Raw genomic sequence first — 17,761 nt, 5'->3', positions numbered from 1 at the left:
TGGCCTGGTATCCATTGATACGCTATGTCATGTTGTTTCTCCATAGCCCGGTGATAAAGCAGTCTTGTTTCAGTGACTAGCTGTTTATTTGGTCCACGACGATATGGTGAGGCAATGCCCTTGAGGGCTGCTTTGGAGTCGGAGAAAATTGACCATGTCTGCTGCAGTTCTTCAACTGGGAACTCCAGAGCGGCATGAATGACGGCGACTTCTGCAGCCATGGATGATGTCAGATGCGATGTCCTGAACTTTATCGTGGCGGATTGCTCAAGAATTACCACTACAGCTGCTGAGCTTGCAGTAGTAACTGCGCTTCAAGATGGCGAATATTTCTCATTCCCCAATAAAGAAGACTCCGACGTTAGCGCGAGTGACAGTTGACGCGAGAAGGGGCATGTCGTCGCCGAGCCAACTACGATGCTTGTGCAATAGATGCCGTAGCGCCAATGAATGGAAGAGTCGAAAAAAATATATATATATAGAAGGACGACGTAGCCCGATTAAGTACGCGGGCATAATCGTCGCTGTTTCGACAGTGCTCGTAAAATGAAGCCGGTTGAATTTTTTGTTCTTTCATATCCGGCACCCTGTGAGTTCCAAGTGACAACCGAAGCCGAATCACACAAGGGCCATTTGACTCCGATTCGTCAAGAGTCATACTTCATCGATATCACTGAGCCATCGATGTTCGTACCATGGGAGCTTCGTTTCTTTGTGAAACAATGAAGAAGAGAACAAATAGAATGAAAAACATGAAAAAGGGATTGAGAAGAAGTGTGGACCAGCCTCTACTAAAGCAAAATGACGGGGTTGAAAATGCAACACCTTTTCTCTGCTCACGCGCATGATGAATAACGCTTTTAAACAGTGTATAATAAGGTGTACAGTTATATGGAACGTGCATCGCGGTAGCAGCCAGAAAATAGACGAAGCGGCAGATCCTTTCACGTGGAGGGACACTGAAATACTAAAAAAAACGCGAAGTTGGACATTACAGCGGACGAAACTCCGTGTAACTCGTGTCTTATACACGAGTTGGTAGAAACGCTTCCATCACGCCGTGTTATTCTGCCAGGAAGCTGCATACACAATACCGAAAAAGGCCTGGAAGATTTCACGCCGGGGATACAGAGGCAGGCAAGGCGCACCGTCGGCAGTGGCGTTGTGTTTACCTATATAAGGTAGGGAAGATGGAGTAGATCCGAGATTTACGTGAGTGTACTAGCGCTGGCCTCTCGAAGTTTTCGCGCGGAAATAAATATAAAAATAAATGAAAGAAGGGAAGGTTCGGGCATGGGAGAGGACGATGAACGTAGGAGTCGATGAAGGAGAGAAAATTACGAAAGAGAAAAAAAAGTAACCATTGCAAAAAGAACTGTTCATAGCCATTCTATTCTATTCCCATGAGCTTGCTATATGTTTTTTTTACTTGTTCATTTTTAATTTCGAGCAGTCGTTTGTTGTTCTTTTTTCGCTGCGGAACTTATGGAAATTTAGCAGCCGAGAGGGTATAAACGCCAACCTCTCCACAGAAATACAGTTATAACAGAACAGAACTGTAGAACGTGAAAGGATGCAATGAAGAGAGGGAATCGAAGAACTCAAAAATGTAAGGATGCGCGCAAAAAGAATGAGGGAAATTAAAGAAAAAACAGAAGCTCAAAAGAAAGGAAGAACCAATAGTTAATTACAAAGGAAGAAACGAAGAAAGGCAGAAGTTTAAAAATTAAATGCGATAGAGGAAATACATGACCAAGCGGAAAAGGTAACGAGACAAAATTGAAAAAAAAAATAAAAAGCTCGTAGTCTGAGCATGCAACCGCAACGCCGCTGCCCCTCGTCTCTTCCCGTTCTGTCAATATCGCGAGGAGGAACAGCGAGACCTTTTGCATGGAAGCTTGATGCGGAAAATAAAATTTCGTTGACGCCGAACCGTAGAGACGAGATACCGGCGAAGGCGGTAAAAACTTTGCCTCGCATAACGGACCCCCGAACATGGTTCTACCGCGCTCCTGCGTAGTGGTTCGTCGTGTTCGCACAAGTATGCAGTTGTGTTTGTGTTTGGCGGATTCGCAATGTACACATAGTTCACGGGATTCGGACGCTCGTGGCCGGCATACCGTCGCGACGCCGTCCAACTGTGGAGACTCGTTGGGCCGCGACGTGTTTGCGAAGCGTTCGCAGAGAGCATCCAGAGACTGCATGCAGGGACAGAATACGGTCCTCTGATTCCTATGCATATCGAGTTTACCGAACTACAGTTTTCCGCTATAGCAGAAATCACAACTATGAATCTGGTGCCGTGACACAGTATAACGGTTGTGTTTATTTATTTATTTATTTATTTATTTATTTATTTATTTATTTATTTATTTATTTATTTATTTATTTATTTATTTACATATTCGTTTATTTCACACACTGGCGCCCAAATGCGGTGCCACGGTTGCTCCTTGTATCTTGATCCCGTGTACATGGATCACCCTTATTCTTATCTCTCATTTACCTTAGCCATTTCTTTCTCTCAGTAGAGAGAGAAAGAGAGAGAGAATAATTAGGGAAATGCGATCAACCACAAAAAAATTCTAGTTTGCCATGCTAAATCTAGTTTGCTATGCTAAAGAAAAGGGGGCAAGAAAGCGGAAACAGAGTCATGGGGGAGGGGGGGGGTGGATCAAAATATTAGGAACAGGAAAACTATACTTCCTAACAGGCCCCTGCGGCGTAAAAAGACTATCAATATTGTCTTCATACAAATGGTTCATAAACAGATATCCACGCTAGGTTTCTCAAACCAATTTTGTTCTTATCGCTTACCTTGCATACCGTTTTTGTGACCTTAAGCGAGTTATGCACTTACCTTATCTAAATATGGTTATGCTGCGTGGATGCACGCGTGCGTGGTTGACAGAATGAGAGAAAAGGAGAGAACCGGAGCCCCCTTTCTCGCAAAAGGCTGTTACGCCATCGCTGTTTGTAGAAGCAAATTCCAGCCAATCCCGGAGCTCGGTTTACTTCAGCGTAGGCGTGGTCCGCCAATGGCAAAATGAGCCTACGAATCTCAAAGCTCCGCGGATTTGGTGCCGCGTGCGTAGCATAAAAAAAAAAACTCAGCAGTTTCTATTAAAGTGCACGGTAGTGTTTTTTGTTGTTATTGTTTTTTTTACGGATTCACGGTACGGGCCTCTTCGAATCAAAACTGATTGTTCTTGCAATTTTCGGCTATAGTCGAACATAATCGGGTCTACAAAATAAATAAATACGAATAACAAGTGGGATAAAAATACCAGCACTCGTAGATGTCGGTTTAGAGTGTTTGTCTTAACCTAACGTGGTAGAGCTCGGGACCAGTCGTGTTTTCTCAGCCAGGAATTGTCAGTGCCCCCCCCCCCCCTCTCTTTTTTTCCCGGGTGGTCAAAGAAGTGGAATGGGATATCGTTCAAAACACTGAGAACACCCAGAAAACCACAGAAAGAAGGAACTCACTTCAGTTTAATAGAAGTGCTCTGTTTACGTAAGGCCCCTCGGTTCTGCCTTTTTGTCGCACGGCAACGGAATGATTGTTATCGTTTTCTAGAAACAATATTTTGACCGAGCTCAGCTGTCTCAGAAGTGCCCGAAAACACGTTGTAGATTTCCCTTGAGAAGATAGTGCTCGAGGAAAAAAAAACCATGGTGGCCAGAATGAATTGCCAATCAGCCACAACGTACGAAACATCAGGTCCTGGTAAGACGTCGCCAGTGTACGCCAAGCTTTTCTGCGGGAACCGGAATGCTGATTCGGCAATCTTCATCCCACAGGGTGTGCGATTCTCCGAGTCTTTTGTTAAACACGCTACATGATATATGGCTCGCTTGCAGCACTCTGTCGCGCTAAGCTATTTTTTTTAGTGCATAGCACTTGACAACACTTCATTGCGAGTACCTCGAGCTCTAATTATTTGCCGAGTGGCGTTTATCCAACATCTGTATTCGTCACGAATTAAGTCTGCTGCCTCATTTGAATCGATGGCCGGAAAACACGTTCCGAATGCAAGTCAGCTTGATATTCATATCAAAGGCATGCTCACTATGGCAACCAATTTTACAACGTTATTTTGACGCTATAGGAGTCCAGACGAGTACGTGGAGACGAAGGCACAACTTTGTATCAAACTTAGCATCTCTGTAATAGAACTTCGCTCGTTGCTCTTTAGAATGGGCGCGATTGTTTCATGGCGTGCCGTGTACAGCATCGATTGATCGCTATGCAATACACGTGTTGGTACTCGCAAACAAAAGTCGCAGCCGGATGTCCCGAGACGCTGGTGTTCGTGTTTTGTTTACGCCTGCAAACTCTCTTCGTCGCCGGTAGCGGATCGCCTCCGCATGTGCAGCTTTATTGAGTATGACGGGTCGATATTATTTCGCCTGTCGTCAACTTGTGCGCAAAGGAGTACACGAACTGCAACACTATCCGAAAAAGTGGTGAACACAGGGCATCCGGCTTAGGGTGTCTCATATTTTACATCAACGGCCTCTAACATGATATGCCTTCGACCAGACGCACATATCTAACGTTCCAATATATAGTGTATTTTTCTCCTTTGTATAACACCTGCAACTTTGGACACCCGGGCCCGCAACTAGTACGGTCGAAAAACATGTTCTCTGTTGTCTCGGCAGGTTCACGCCCTTTTCGGAGGCCCTTTGTGAAATGGCGCAACACGGACAGAGGTAACTGCCGCAGAGGCGCTGCCAGACGCAGCAGCAGACGCACGTAGATCAGTGGCAGGCACACACGCACGACTCAAGCGCACGAGCATTCACGCAACAAGGAAGGCATGCGCCTTTCACTTTTAAAAAGGCTCAGAGACCGCTGTGCGCTCGACAATTCACTTGTGCTCGCATACACTATGCACAATGCATTTCTAGACAGCTTTTCTGCGTTAATTCGATTACCTATTTCGATAGTGAAGAGCGCACTGACAGGCTTAGTGACTTATCAGGTGGCAACCGTCACGAGGTTGCATCATTGCGACAAAATTCGAAAATGAAGTAACATGCCGAGGAGGGTTCGAGGTGGGTCGGTAGATGTCAGTGACACGATGACTCATATTGTCGCCTTTTCTGAACTTCCTATGTCATTTCTCAAGCTTCGCGCTGGCGGTTTGCAGCAACTGTCACGACTACGAATGGAGACACATCATTGGTGCTCATTAGCTGCTTCTATCTGTCTTTCTGTCCAGTATGACATTTTAGAAAGCGCACAAATATAATATTGTTGTATACAGACAAGAAGCTATAGGGTGTATATCCTCCACCCCCAGAGGTATCTGTAGATGAGATATAACTGCCGTATTTTATCCCGAACGAATAGGTAAATTGCTCACGTGGGCGTAATATCTTTGCGGTATACCACCCACGCTGCGACCAAATATTGAACCATATTGAATCCCCGCGACGTCTTTGAGATGAACGTCGCTTTCTGTATTCCTTGCGCTGCAGCAGCAACAGCTGGATCTCGCACGAGACAAGACCTTTGAACGAACACGCAAATGCGTTAGGCATAGGCGTAAGTAACGACGTTCTTTAGCAGTTATCGAAACTATTCGCCACGGAGGAAAACGTGACCGTTAGATTGCGCAAATGAATGGCCACAGCCGTAAGTCTCCCACATGGCCACAGGTGGCCGGACGAGGAAAATGCGTGGTCATTCGAGATAAAGCGAGACGTTAAGGTAGGCGTAGTATATAAATCGCTATACTGGTGAGGAAAAAAAAACTGCGGGTGCATTCACATAGCCCAGACCTCGAAACTATTATTTCCAGGAAGTTGGGGCTTAGGATGAGGCTGAATAGAACAGATTCACGCAAGACTCGGCAGCCTATACGCACTCACTTATGCCTTTCAGTATCCGTAACGGATCACTGCCATCCATCAACTCGCTATCACACCCACCATAGGCGTAGCCAAGGCACAAGACAGAGAGAGAGAGAGAAACAAACAAAAGAAAGAGACAAGAAGATTAACCGAGTAGAACAACAGGTTTGATAACCTGTACAGAGGTGGGGGAATGGAGGACATAAAGTTACTTAGTTGCTACTTATGCACTACTGTTTTGAGTAACCCTGGTTAACAGGACTGTGTTGGCAGTCACTTGTTCCTACCTGAAGTGCTATGTATAGTCCCAAAAGCGTCGCCATGTCTCATGTTTCTCTGTACCATTAATATAGTTTCAACTCAACCAACAACCTAATCCTAACCTAGTCGATATAGAAATGCCGTGCATCAGCTCCCTGTGAACCTGGCGCGTAGAAATAACTACAGACGTTGCATCGTGTTATTCGACGATTCCTTGGAAATGGACGGCTATATACTGGTCACATGAAGAACTAAGTAATTATTTGCGTCCTATGTTATGTAAACTCCGGGACTACTTCGCTGCAATCCTGACGTTTGCACTTCAGGAATGCTCATGTCCCGCACGAAATCAGTGCAGCACAAAAAACTACATCTTGCAATGGTAGCTACAGGACGATAGTTATAGCGCGAGAACAGAACGACGACAAAGAGACAAGAAGGACACTTTGTCGTCGTTCTGTTCTCGTGCTATAACTATCGTCATGTCATACCGACTAGCCCAAACTGCCACACTTCTAAGGTAGCTGCAGCTTACAAGACAGCAAAGGCGTCAGTGTGTATTTCTTTTTCTGGACAAATGCGTAATCTGTCCTAACGACGTGCATTACGTGCGTCGAATTGTCAGATTAGTCACTGCGGTTGATGATATCTTGTGAAACTTGCTTATAGTAAAATATTAATCAAGTCTGTGAGCTGTCACGCACGAAAGGAAATTAAGTATGCTTGACAAGACATATGCTTTAAAGGTTAAAAAAAAAAGTGTTGGCGTTAGTTTTCTCACTTTCCGCCATATCGCGCAGAAGTTTGTTGGGTAATAAAACGCTGACCGCCAGCAACCTTTTATTATAACAAACCTAAAATTTACGCTTACGCGAAAGGAACAGTTTATGAAATGTGAAATTGGCGTTTACGAGTATTAAAACTAAATAGCGATGAAATGTTTGCCTGCTGCCCTGCTGTTCCCAAAAGCTTACACTAAGTGGCCAACACTATACTAATAAAAACTATCTCACTGCCCAGAGAAGACGAATCATTGTTGTTTGAATCATTGGGGACTTCACTGGCCACGAAGTTGTTCCCACGTGCTTAAAAAAGTTCAATTCTCTAGAAATGCTATCCAAACAATGTAGTTATATGGACTAGAGAAAACGCTGCCTCGTGAGCAGATATAGTAATTTAGAACTCCTCCAATCTCTTGAAATATACATAACGATGCATGAGATTAACGAACCGAAGATTTAAAAATGTATTCCAACTGTACATGTTCAATTCAACTATATTTTATCATATGTTAGGTCGTTTAAGGTCTTGTATGTAAGGCAGACTGAGTGCGTTCTTAGACAGAGTCCAAATCAAACAGCTTGACCAATGGGTTCTGCTGAGAGGATAATCCATTGAGAAGTCGCCGAGAAATCCAGTTCCTTAGGGAAGGCAACGTGCTTTCTTGAACACCGGATGCTATTTACAGAGTGGTCAAAGCGCGCTCTCCTAAGTAAGTCGAGAGAAATACTGTTTGAACCTTTAAGTTAATCCTCGCTGATCCTTTAGACGGAGATGGATTAGGTGAGCTCGTGTTTCTTTAAGGTGGCACGCTCGCACCCCACGGCGCACCATGTCGCACCAAGTTTAGAGCAAAAAAAAAAAAAAAGATATCCCGTTCACTGATCACGCTGCATGACTAAATAGTTGTCGCTAAGCCGGCTGCTCTAGAAAGAGTGGCCGTACGCTGATGACAAACGTACAGTCTCTGATTTCACGCACTTTTTTATCTTTGTTTTCGACAGCGATCAAGGCTGCCCTGCTCATCCAACGCTGGTACCGCCGCTACCTGGCCCGGCAGGAGATTCGCAAGCGCTGCTCGTGGAATATTTTTCAAAGCCTCGAGTACGCAGGGGAGCAGGATCAAATTAAGGTAAGTCTTTCCTTGCCTGTGCTGCACTTTTAGTGTTGTTGTTGTTTACGAGCGTTTTAAGTTTGTCACGCGCCTTACTTAATCAAGAAGATGAGCCTCGGTTGAAGGACGGCTTGAGCGTTGTGCTTCGTGCGTTTCCGAGTCACGCAAAGATTAATTCGCGTCAGCCACGCACGGGCGGGTAATCCTCGCATGTAATCGGAACTCTTGTTACGGCTGTAGCCCTAGGACGCGGCTTTGGGTCCTTAGCTGGTGCCTGGCGCCCTGCATTAAGTCCGGGAATTTCGTAACTGTGGAAGTTCTGTAGGAACTTGAAACAGACATTTAAGGTGTTTATCTGGTAAGACCTTCAGTGCCCTCAGCTTTATTATTCATCTTATATTTATTTACGACGCCATTCATTCGAGTGTAATGTGGTGTTACAGGAAATTATTAAGAAAAGTAAAGCATACTGTGACGAGCGAGGTGAAATATTTTTTTCAAACGTCAAGTGCATGTCAAATCGCTTATTTAGGGGCCGAAAAGAAAATATGCGTTGATCTGAGAATGCCTCAGCTCGGCTATAATGTAAAGACACGTGCATTGCTTCACAGATAAAAATTATTTAATCATTACGTGACTGCCAATTTTTACGTCACGGTAAACTGAGATACTTGTTTAGTACTTATATCTATCAAACAAACTTTCACGAACGTGTGAAGTGACCAAGATATGTGAACATGAGCAGTGTGACCACTAAACCCTAAGGTTTGCTGACTGTGTTCCAAGAGAAGGCAAACGTGCAAGGAGAAGAAACCTAAGTGGACAGATGAGATTAAGGAGTCAACCCGGTCCTGTGCTTGCTGCTGCAAGACCATTCGTATGCATGATCTGCAGCAGCAAGCACAGAACCGGGTTGACTAGCATTACAGGAGGGAGCTCTTTGCCCTTCAGCGGGCGTAGTCAGGCTGATGAAAACAATGCTTCTGCTGCTGATGATGATGACAAAATTGACATGAAATTGACAGTGCCTACTGTGTTGAAAGAAAAATGTGTAAAGTGGGATTAAACTAACACGTTCAATGGAGCGGTGGCACTTATATATTTTTCATGATTACAGGTTGCATGGAAACCTCTTGAGTTCGCGCGCGCTATCGTGTTGATTTCGTTTCAATACTCCACTGAGTTCCTGCCGTTGCTTATTAAACTTCGAGGTACAATTGCGGCCGTGGTTACCAAGAAACCTTTCGCTACGTGGTGCAACGCTGCTGTGGGTCGTAGTGGGCTCTTGGCTTTCTCTAACCAATGTGGCGTCTCACTGACATGGCTGATTCATGTGTGCTAAATCGATGAGTAAAAAGACCGTCGATCTCGTCCTCTGTCACTATTCCCCACTTCAATAAATAACGCCAAACTCTTCAGCATACCTTGGTTAGAATGAATGACGGGCTGTTCACAGAAGAAACGATATTTTGGAGCCAAGATTTCATGTTTGGATCTCTCAGAAAGCCACACCAACTCCATCGCAGTACTCGAAGGTAGCAGACTTCGATGAGTATAGCGAGGTTGTGGAGCTAAAGAACGTGGAAGTGTGACTGTTACGGATGAAACCCTTTAATGAAGTAGCGCTTTCTCACAAAATTATCACTGACTGCACAACCAAGTAACCGTCACGAGACAAGCATAGCGGCAATTGTAGGGTAGATTGCTTGAACAGAAGTCATAGAAACAGCCACGCTAGAGCCCCAACATGGCTGAACGTGAACTTTGCATTGTCATGCTAGTGTTATAACTAGTACCTCGCAAGCTGGTTCTTTCGTTATTGATGCATAGAGGCCTAATACAGTACACTGAACGATGGTTCTGAATGATCCACGTACACGTGTATTCTGTCGCTTCCCCGTTATTCGTTACCTTAATTACAAAGCCGGGCAAAGCCTGGTTAGCTTTCACGGACTTCCTTTATTGCCTCTTTCTGTAGTTCGCGCTTTGTCCCTTCTTGTGCGGTGCAGCAGCAATCGCGAGCTCTCTTAAGGACAACCCAGAGTGCTCGAGGGTAGCATCATACCGATGCTTCTAGTGAGCGTATATACTTATCCATGTCTGCGTCCAGCTTCTCATTACACTCACCCTGCTCTCTGTCGGACGGTATAGGTGGTGTTTCCGGTTACGAAGTTACGCGTAGGCTACAATTTACTCGTCTACAACGTGGGCCTAATTACCGCGCCACGATTACGCCCAAGTCTCATTAACGTAGCTACGCATAGCCAATCAGGCGGAGCCGTTGCTCGGCAGTTTTGAAAGTGATTTCTACGCAATCCTGAGCGAGCGTGCGCTGTGTATACACGTACCACGCGTGGATATCGGAGGTCAAGCCTTTATTCTCGACGCTGTCCAGGTCGTTTGACGCGCCCGATTATTAGGTATCCTCGGTGGTCGTGACCGGTTTTTTTTCTCGCGGCACGTAATTCGTAGGCGCGGGAGAGGGAAGGGGGTGCCTCTCTGGATGCACGCACTTCGCTTCCTCCTAGCTTCATCACGCCGGCAGCGTCCCATCTACAGGGACGTTGAACTAGGCGAAACCGAAACCCGCATCTTGACACGAGTACGCGCATCCACTCGAGCGCTCCGAACATGTTTTGTCCATTTTGCGAGTCACGGTTTTGCATTGATCAGAATAGGAAAACTAGAAGAGCTCTTCCCGGAGAAGCCATGTGTGCCGATGACGTTTGACGACTGTGGCAGCCTGAGAAGTTTTGGCTGGTCGCGACATGCTCATCTCCGAAGAAAGAAAGCAGAAAAAAGAAAAAGGGAGAGAACGTTTTATACGCAGTGACAAATGTTCAGCAGAGTGACTTGTTGGGCGAGTTGGTTCATTCTTAACGTAGCTTATGGCGCCAAAGAAAAAAAAAACGAGTCGTCGTCGTCGTTGGCCCAGTGTGACCATGGGGTCTAGCGACTTCGTCGGTGGGCGACTCGTCGGCCGATGGCGGACGCTTGTCCTTCTCTCGTGTTGTTGTTTCTTTTTCGCCATAAGCTACGTTGACAAAGTTTCACAGTACTCCATAAGTGCGTGCTATTTCACGGATCATTTTCAACGTTGAGTGGCACACTGATGTGCTTCATCCTTTCGTGTATACTTGCCTCTCGGTCCATATCTCACAAAGCAGCAAACGTGTGGTGGCTGCTACGCAACGATTCCATAATTTCTCCTGAAAACAGCACCATTTTTTTCTTGAATAACGATTGCGTCCATTTTCTGCGGTATATACACATTGCGTAGAGATGCTCACTCCGAGTCAAACTCGATCGGTCAAACTTTCGGGCCCTGTTTGAAGACGCAGTTCTGCAATATCGCATGGCACACACTCGCAGTCAACGCTCTAAGTTAGGGGAAGGGAAGGAGCTCGTGGGCCCGGTGGCCCAGTGGTTATAACGCTCGACTGCTGAACCGAAGGTGGCGGGAGCGAAAATGTTCGAGACCCGTTTACTTAAATTTAGGTGCACGTTAAAGAACTACAAGTTGTGAGATTTTCTGGAGCCTATCACTACGGCGTCTCCCGCAATCATAAGGTGGTTTTGTGATGTTGAACCGCTGGTATTATTATTATAAAGGGAGCTTGAGCATCTTCAATATCTTTTTTTTTTCTTTTCCTCCCGGTTCTCTTGCCACATTTTTAACCTGCTTTATCAAGAGGCCATTAAAGTAAAAAATCAGCATCTCCTTTGATCTCTTATCTTCAGCTTCGTTAAGCAAACGAATGTTTGTTATGAAACCTCAAAAGCGCTTTTTCTATAGTATGTGCTTGGTGTCGCTATGCCTCCTCTGTTAGTTTTCTGTCCATCTGAAATGCTACCTGATATGTCGGTGTCCCCATTTGATGGTGAATGGGGTTGGTTGTGTTTCCAACGTTACGGCTTCAAACTCATCCAGTGTGTATGTTTGTGCGCCTGGTTGTGTGAGAGAGAAGGAGATAGACCCTCGATTGGGTACTCTATTAATATCTGAACTCTGTATTAAACACCACCCTGTGTAAATAGACGAAGCCTAACCCAGGACTGAAGCTTCGTTTCAATCTTGCGTCCCACAGGGAAACCAACAAGCGAAGTCGAACAGCACAACTTCCACGCAAAACGATGTTGCTCGGGCCCATGCCTTCCTTAAAGGTCAATGCCTGACTGAATCTGGCGTATTCGTGGGAGATCTTTTTGGGCTCGCTGGAAATCAACACATGCTCACAAGCACGATAGTATGCCATTCGAACGAACTCGATTGGCTAAGAAAAAAAAATATAAAATATTGACAAATCACATGTATTGCGCGAATCAGCTTCTTGCGAACCACTCAGTGAGTAGCTGTCTATGCTGCATTTTTTTTTTGCTTTAAGCCAAGCAATACAAGGTAGGACACTGGACGGGCCTATTTTTCAGGCCCGAGCCGGGCCCGGCCCAAAAACTTCATGCTCCGACCAACCCAAGCCCGGCCCGCTCTTTTTAAATACGGTCCGTACCGGCCCGGGCCCGAAATGTTTAAGCCCGGCCCGTTTCAGACAGTTATGCATCGAACATGAACGAGACACTGTTCACTCTTCACTTATTGTGAAGATACCTGCCTGATATATTTTAGTGGGTGTTTTGGAACATCTCTCAGTGTCACGTCGTTTCAATGGTATGCTCTGTATACTTTCAGTCAATTACACCCGTAACACTTTTGCGAAATAATGGCAGGGTATTATAAAATATAATTAGAGTCGTAGGTGCCTGTCTCATGTACGCAGTGCTAACCACAGAATCTTATTTTCGCATTTCAAAGAATGACTACAATATATACTGTCCTCGTAAAGTGGTTTATGTAGGCTCAACCACTCCTTACAGTATGCCAGACCGTGTTTCACTCAACCAAAATGGTGAGAACTCATATTACGAGTTTCTTGAAATTACGCGTAACATACCGATGGAGCGAAATTCTAGACGTCTAGCACTTGCAGATTTCAGTGCATGCTAATGGTGGTCTAAACTAACCGCAGCCATCAACTATGAAATTTTACATAACCTGCGCCTCTTCGATACATTAAACGCCACAAAACAACATAACAAAACTGCGTAGATCCGCCATTATATTGATATGGGTGAGACCCGGGCATAATACGGGCCTAACTCAGGCCTGGGCCTGACCCAAGCCCGAGGCTAATGGGCCCGGCCCGGGCCCGATCCGACTATGCTTTACCCAACCCGGCATGGCCCGCCGGCCGGGCCGGGTTTTACGACGTGTACCGATGTCTTTTATTTTTGTTTTGTTGTTGTGAATCGTGTAGTTGCATGTGTGCACAGCGCGAGCTTTCCAGGCACGCAGACTGCACTGGTGTTTAAAGGTCAATTTACGGCATGACGTAACGTCAGTACTCACGTTAGGGCACAGACGTCAGTTGTATCGAAACGAAGGGCACGCTACGGTGCAATGATATGCATATCATAGGCAGCACTCGTTAGCATATTCATCCGGGGTCGATATTTTTTTAATCTAGCTTTCTGTACATATGCAATGTTTATTACACTGTCATGAAAGGGGAGCTGACAGTGGAACCACAATTGAAGGTAACACTACATGATGCCTGTCTCATAAGAGTACAGCTGTCAGCACGCTTAACACAAATGTACTGCAACCTGTTCTGAAAGAGTTTGATTTACGATAGCGCCGCTTATCTTTGGGTTCTATAGCCGAAATTCTACCCATGTATGCCGAAATACTGTCCAAGTATACCGAGGTGATATCTCGGCAACAGCACTCTGCGCTTCACGGCTGACATCAGTTAAAGTAGGGAGTGTTCGTGTTAAGCGTGCTGCCGACTGTAATACGGGCCTGTAATATATCTTATGTTCATTATCTTGTGACCCATGGTTATGCAACTTCATTGAAAATTAATTTCACTGGTTTGGAGCTGGCCGCTTGTCTGAGGTGAGCTCTTCCGACCAGGCAATGGCTATACACTTGGATGCCTTTCGTCCGGAGATCGTATTAGTGTCTCCCATGTCGTTCTTTAGGGTGCTGACCGAATCTAGCATTGCGACAACCGTGTAGGTTGCACCGACATCAGGTCTGCATATGATTTTTTAGAGCGCAAGTTCTAGGCGCCTGTCCCAGCGTTAATCGGCGTGGTCGTAACAGCTGTCGAGTGAACGAGAACGAAAGACAGCAAACCCGGTGCGCAGCGGAGGATGAAAGACGCTGATAAGAAGGAGAGCGCGAAGAGGAGGGAACGACAGCGGTGTGGTAACAGTGACGAGATGACAAGTTTCGGGGCATCTGCCTGCGGCGTCACCCTTGTGCAAGGCATCGTGCGTCGGCTGTTGTGGAACGCGCCCACCCACTGCCTTCCATGGTCTCCCGGTTGGCGAAGCTGTCGCACGACGCTACGTCTGCGGTGGTTGATATGACATGACATCGAATACGGGAAAGTGTCCGTGCCAAGCGCGCTACCGATTGCGGTCTCTTGTGAATGTAAACTGTGTACCTATATACAAAATGCTCTCAGACAGATTTTACTGAAAAATGGTTGTTGCAATTGTTGGGAGTGCGTCACCTGCCACTGCTCCCAAACGAGCTCCACCGATGCCAGAATACAGAGGTGCGCACCAACGACGCAGAAGCGTTCGCCTCAACGTATCGTTAAATAAAGACTTTGACAGCCGCGTTCAGAATTCGCATAATGCAGTATCATAATTGCCAGTGATTTTTTTTCTAAAACAGTTTCAAGACCTCATGCGGATTTGCGGTGAATTACTTGACGGCCCCACAAGATGCGTAGGTATGATCCCGGCTAAGGTCCTAATTTTTAGTTTTTGAGTTGGTAAAGTCAATGCTTCCGATTTTCTTGTCACTTTCGCGTATAATTACTAATTTGTTTTCATCGTTCCTTGGTAGGTATGAACTTTGAATCAGCTGTGGCACTTACCGCGATGCGTGGTAGACGGGTCACGTGACTGAAGTGTTTCAGGACGTACACTATACAGAATTTTCATGTTATTATTAATCATGCCACGATCAGAAAGTCACGTTCATCTTCCCTCCTGCCCTCCAATGCCAATTAATTTTGTCTGTATAGAGGCGACTGCGAGAGCACCCAAACGTAGGTGGCTAGATAGATAGATAGATAGATAGATAGATAGATAGATAGATAGATAGATAGATAGATAGATAGATAGATAGATAGATAGATAGATAGATAGATAGATAGATAGATAGATAGATAGATAGATAGATAGATAGATAGATAGATAGATAGATAGATAGATAGATAGATAGATAGATAGATAGATAGATAGATAGATAGATAGATAGATAGATAGATAGATAGATAGATAGATAGATAGATAGATAGATAGATAGATAGATAGATAGATAGATAGATAGATAGATAGATAGATAGATAGATAGATAGATAGATAGATAGATAGATAGATAGATAGATGCTTCGTATTACAAAAATGAGCGTGCGCTCAAAAAGGCAGCTTCGGTGCGCGCGTCACGAACTTCGTGTCCCGCGCCACGAGGCTACACAAAACTGTCTGTGCCGCCTGCTGCTGCGGCAGCGGCCACTGGATTCTCACCTGCCAGAAACAACTCATAGTGCGAGCCGTACCTGTGAGAAAAAGTACAGCTGGGCGTTCACCCGCTCTTCACGAATGCGAAGTACACGGATCTCATTTACGTCCGCGATCGAAGGTGTTTTCGAGGAAAACTTGTGTGCGTTTGGAGTTGGTTCCACTCGGAATTCCGGAAGACGATGTATATGCGTTAAATTGCAAATAGAGGAGGGGTAAAGCAATGTGCGTGCCTCAGCGACGATGCGTGGTAATTTACCGAAGTCGTTTAGTTAACATTTCGTAACACTTCGTTGAAGACCAGGATGTGCTCTGTGGCCGATTTGGCTGCCCTGGAGAACACTTCCGGAACAAGTAAAGAAGCACGCAGCGGAGTGGAATGCCATGATGCGCGGCGGCAAAGGCGTTCGTGTTCAGTCGCGCTCTGTCGACCGCATCCAGGTGCGGCTTCCCTACTGGTGCCGTGTTGCCATGAAACTCCAAAGCTCGATACAGTTCCGAGGGCAGCAGGGGCTTAATATGAAGCGTGTAATTTAAAACGCGTAAAACATTGTTGTCGGAGGGCAATGAGATGCTAATGTGAAATCTGAACAGAGAGAGAGAGAGATAAAGAAAAAATAGATAAAAAGAAAAAAGAGGGAGGTGAATCTGGAAGAAAAACCGACCTGCTACCTGAAAAATGGAAGTAAATATAGTGGCTGCAGTAGCATTGATCCCGGATTTTCCTGGCCTTGACAGGCACGTCTTGAGACCGTGGTTCCGAACCCAAAAAGCTCTCAGCTCTCGAGGGCTCTTTGCCAGTGAAAAAGCCTCATTATTTCTTTTTCACCAAGTATTACCTTTGTAAAAAATTGGATAAAAGTCATGGCATTGTTTCTTTCGCTTTCACGAATTTCTTAGATCATGAATGGTTGACCAGCAAAACACAGCTCAAGAGCATTAATCTACCAACGATACCAAAAGGATAAAGACTAGTTACTCTTTTTAAATGATGAGATAAATGAGAAAAGCTAATGTCACTGGAGCCGACGGATCTAGCAGAGGACACGCTGGCTCTAGCAACATTCCCTGTTCGACGATTTCCCATTACTTCAAACCTTCACTTTACGGTCTCTGTCTTTGCCTTGTTTGGGTTGTTCTTTCGAAGTAATTTCAGAATGAGCCCATGTCAATTGAAGAGAAAGAACGCGCAAATGGTAAAGAAAACAAATTATGCAGATTCCACACAGTAGATGAATCGACATGCGAAGACAAGAAGATCTGAAGGGGAGAACCAGCGCGGTGATCGAGAAGCGAGTCGCCGGTTTCGGAGCTCATTTTACGGGTATCTTATAGAACTTCTGCTTAGCCTAATTGTTACTTGCTCTGAGAGCGTTAAGACACCTGACGTGTATGTTTTATTTTTCTTTTCATTTTTTTCACAATTCTTACGGCTGAAAAGTTTTCTTCATTAAAGTCTGCACGTTTAAGCGCTGGGGCCAGCTCCCGAAACGCCGAAGGCGAAACATCAAGTATAGCCGTTAAATATAAGGAGGGTAGATTAACAAACACTCCATCAACGACAATGCTATACACAATCACTGCCAATCGTCGTTATAACGGTTTCTGCTGCAAGTTCTTTTAGGGGCTAAGCACCTTAGGGTCGAGCCTTGTCCCCGCGATGTACACGTTGTCCTGGCTTTCACGTACTAAAAACGCCGGCTGCGATCGCGCCGATCGTAGGTAGAAGAGGAGATCGATGATAGCGGGTGCGCTCGTGGCACGCTGCTTCTTTCGCTGCGACGCTGCAAGTGCTGCAAAACGCGCTTGCACCGCGCTCTCTCTCTCAAGGTGATGGTGTGCATACCTATTTACGAAACAAATAAATAAATAAACAAATAAATGAAGAAAGAAAGAAAGAAAGAAAGAAATAAAGAAAGAAAGAAAGAAATAAAGAAAGAAAGAAAGAAATAAAGAAAGAAAGAAAGAAAGAAATAAAGAAAGAAAGAAAGAAAGAAAAAAAGAAAGAAAGAAAGAAAGAAAGAAAGAAAGAAAGAAAGAAAGAAAGAAAGAAAGAAAGAAAGAAAGAAAGAAAGAAAGAAAGAAAGAAAGGTTAACGAACCCCCGGAGCTTCGCCCACTCACCATCATTCACTTTGTGGATGTG

General features: G+C 45.1%; 1 protein-coding gene across 2 annotated transcripts in view; it reads left to right on the top strand.

The window, feature by feature from the left end:
- rdgC (retinal degeneration C) overlaps nucleotides 1-17,761 on the top strand; it is a 276,602-nt gene that overhangs the window by 160,270 nt on the left and 98,571 nt on the right. For both annotated transcript variants that reach the window (XM_037421306.2, XM_037421307.2), the window contains exon 2: nucleotides 7,908-8,035. In XM_037421306.2, coding sequence (XP_037277203.2) covers nucleotides 7,908-8,035 — 128 coding nt within the window. The remainder of the gene's footprint in view (nucleotides 1-7,907; nucleotides 8,036-17,761) is intronic.

Source organism: Rhipicephalus microplus, chromosome 2 (assembly GCF_043290135.1).
Source record: "Rhipicephalus microplus isolate Deutch F79 chromosome 2, USDA_Rmic, whole genome shotgun sequence".
Classification (NCBI taxonomy): Eukaryota; Metazoa; Arthropoda; class Arachnida; order Ixodida; family Ixodidae; genus Rhipicephalus; species Rhipicephalus microplus.
Note: the sequence above shows the minus strand (reverse complement) of the source record. Positions and strands in the feature narration are given on the sequence as shown.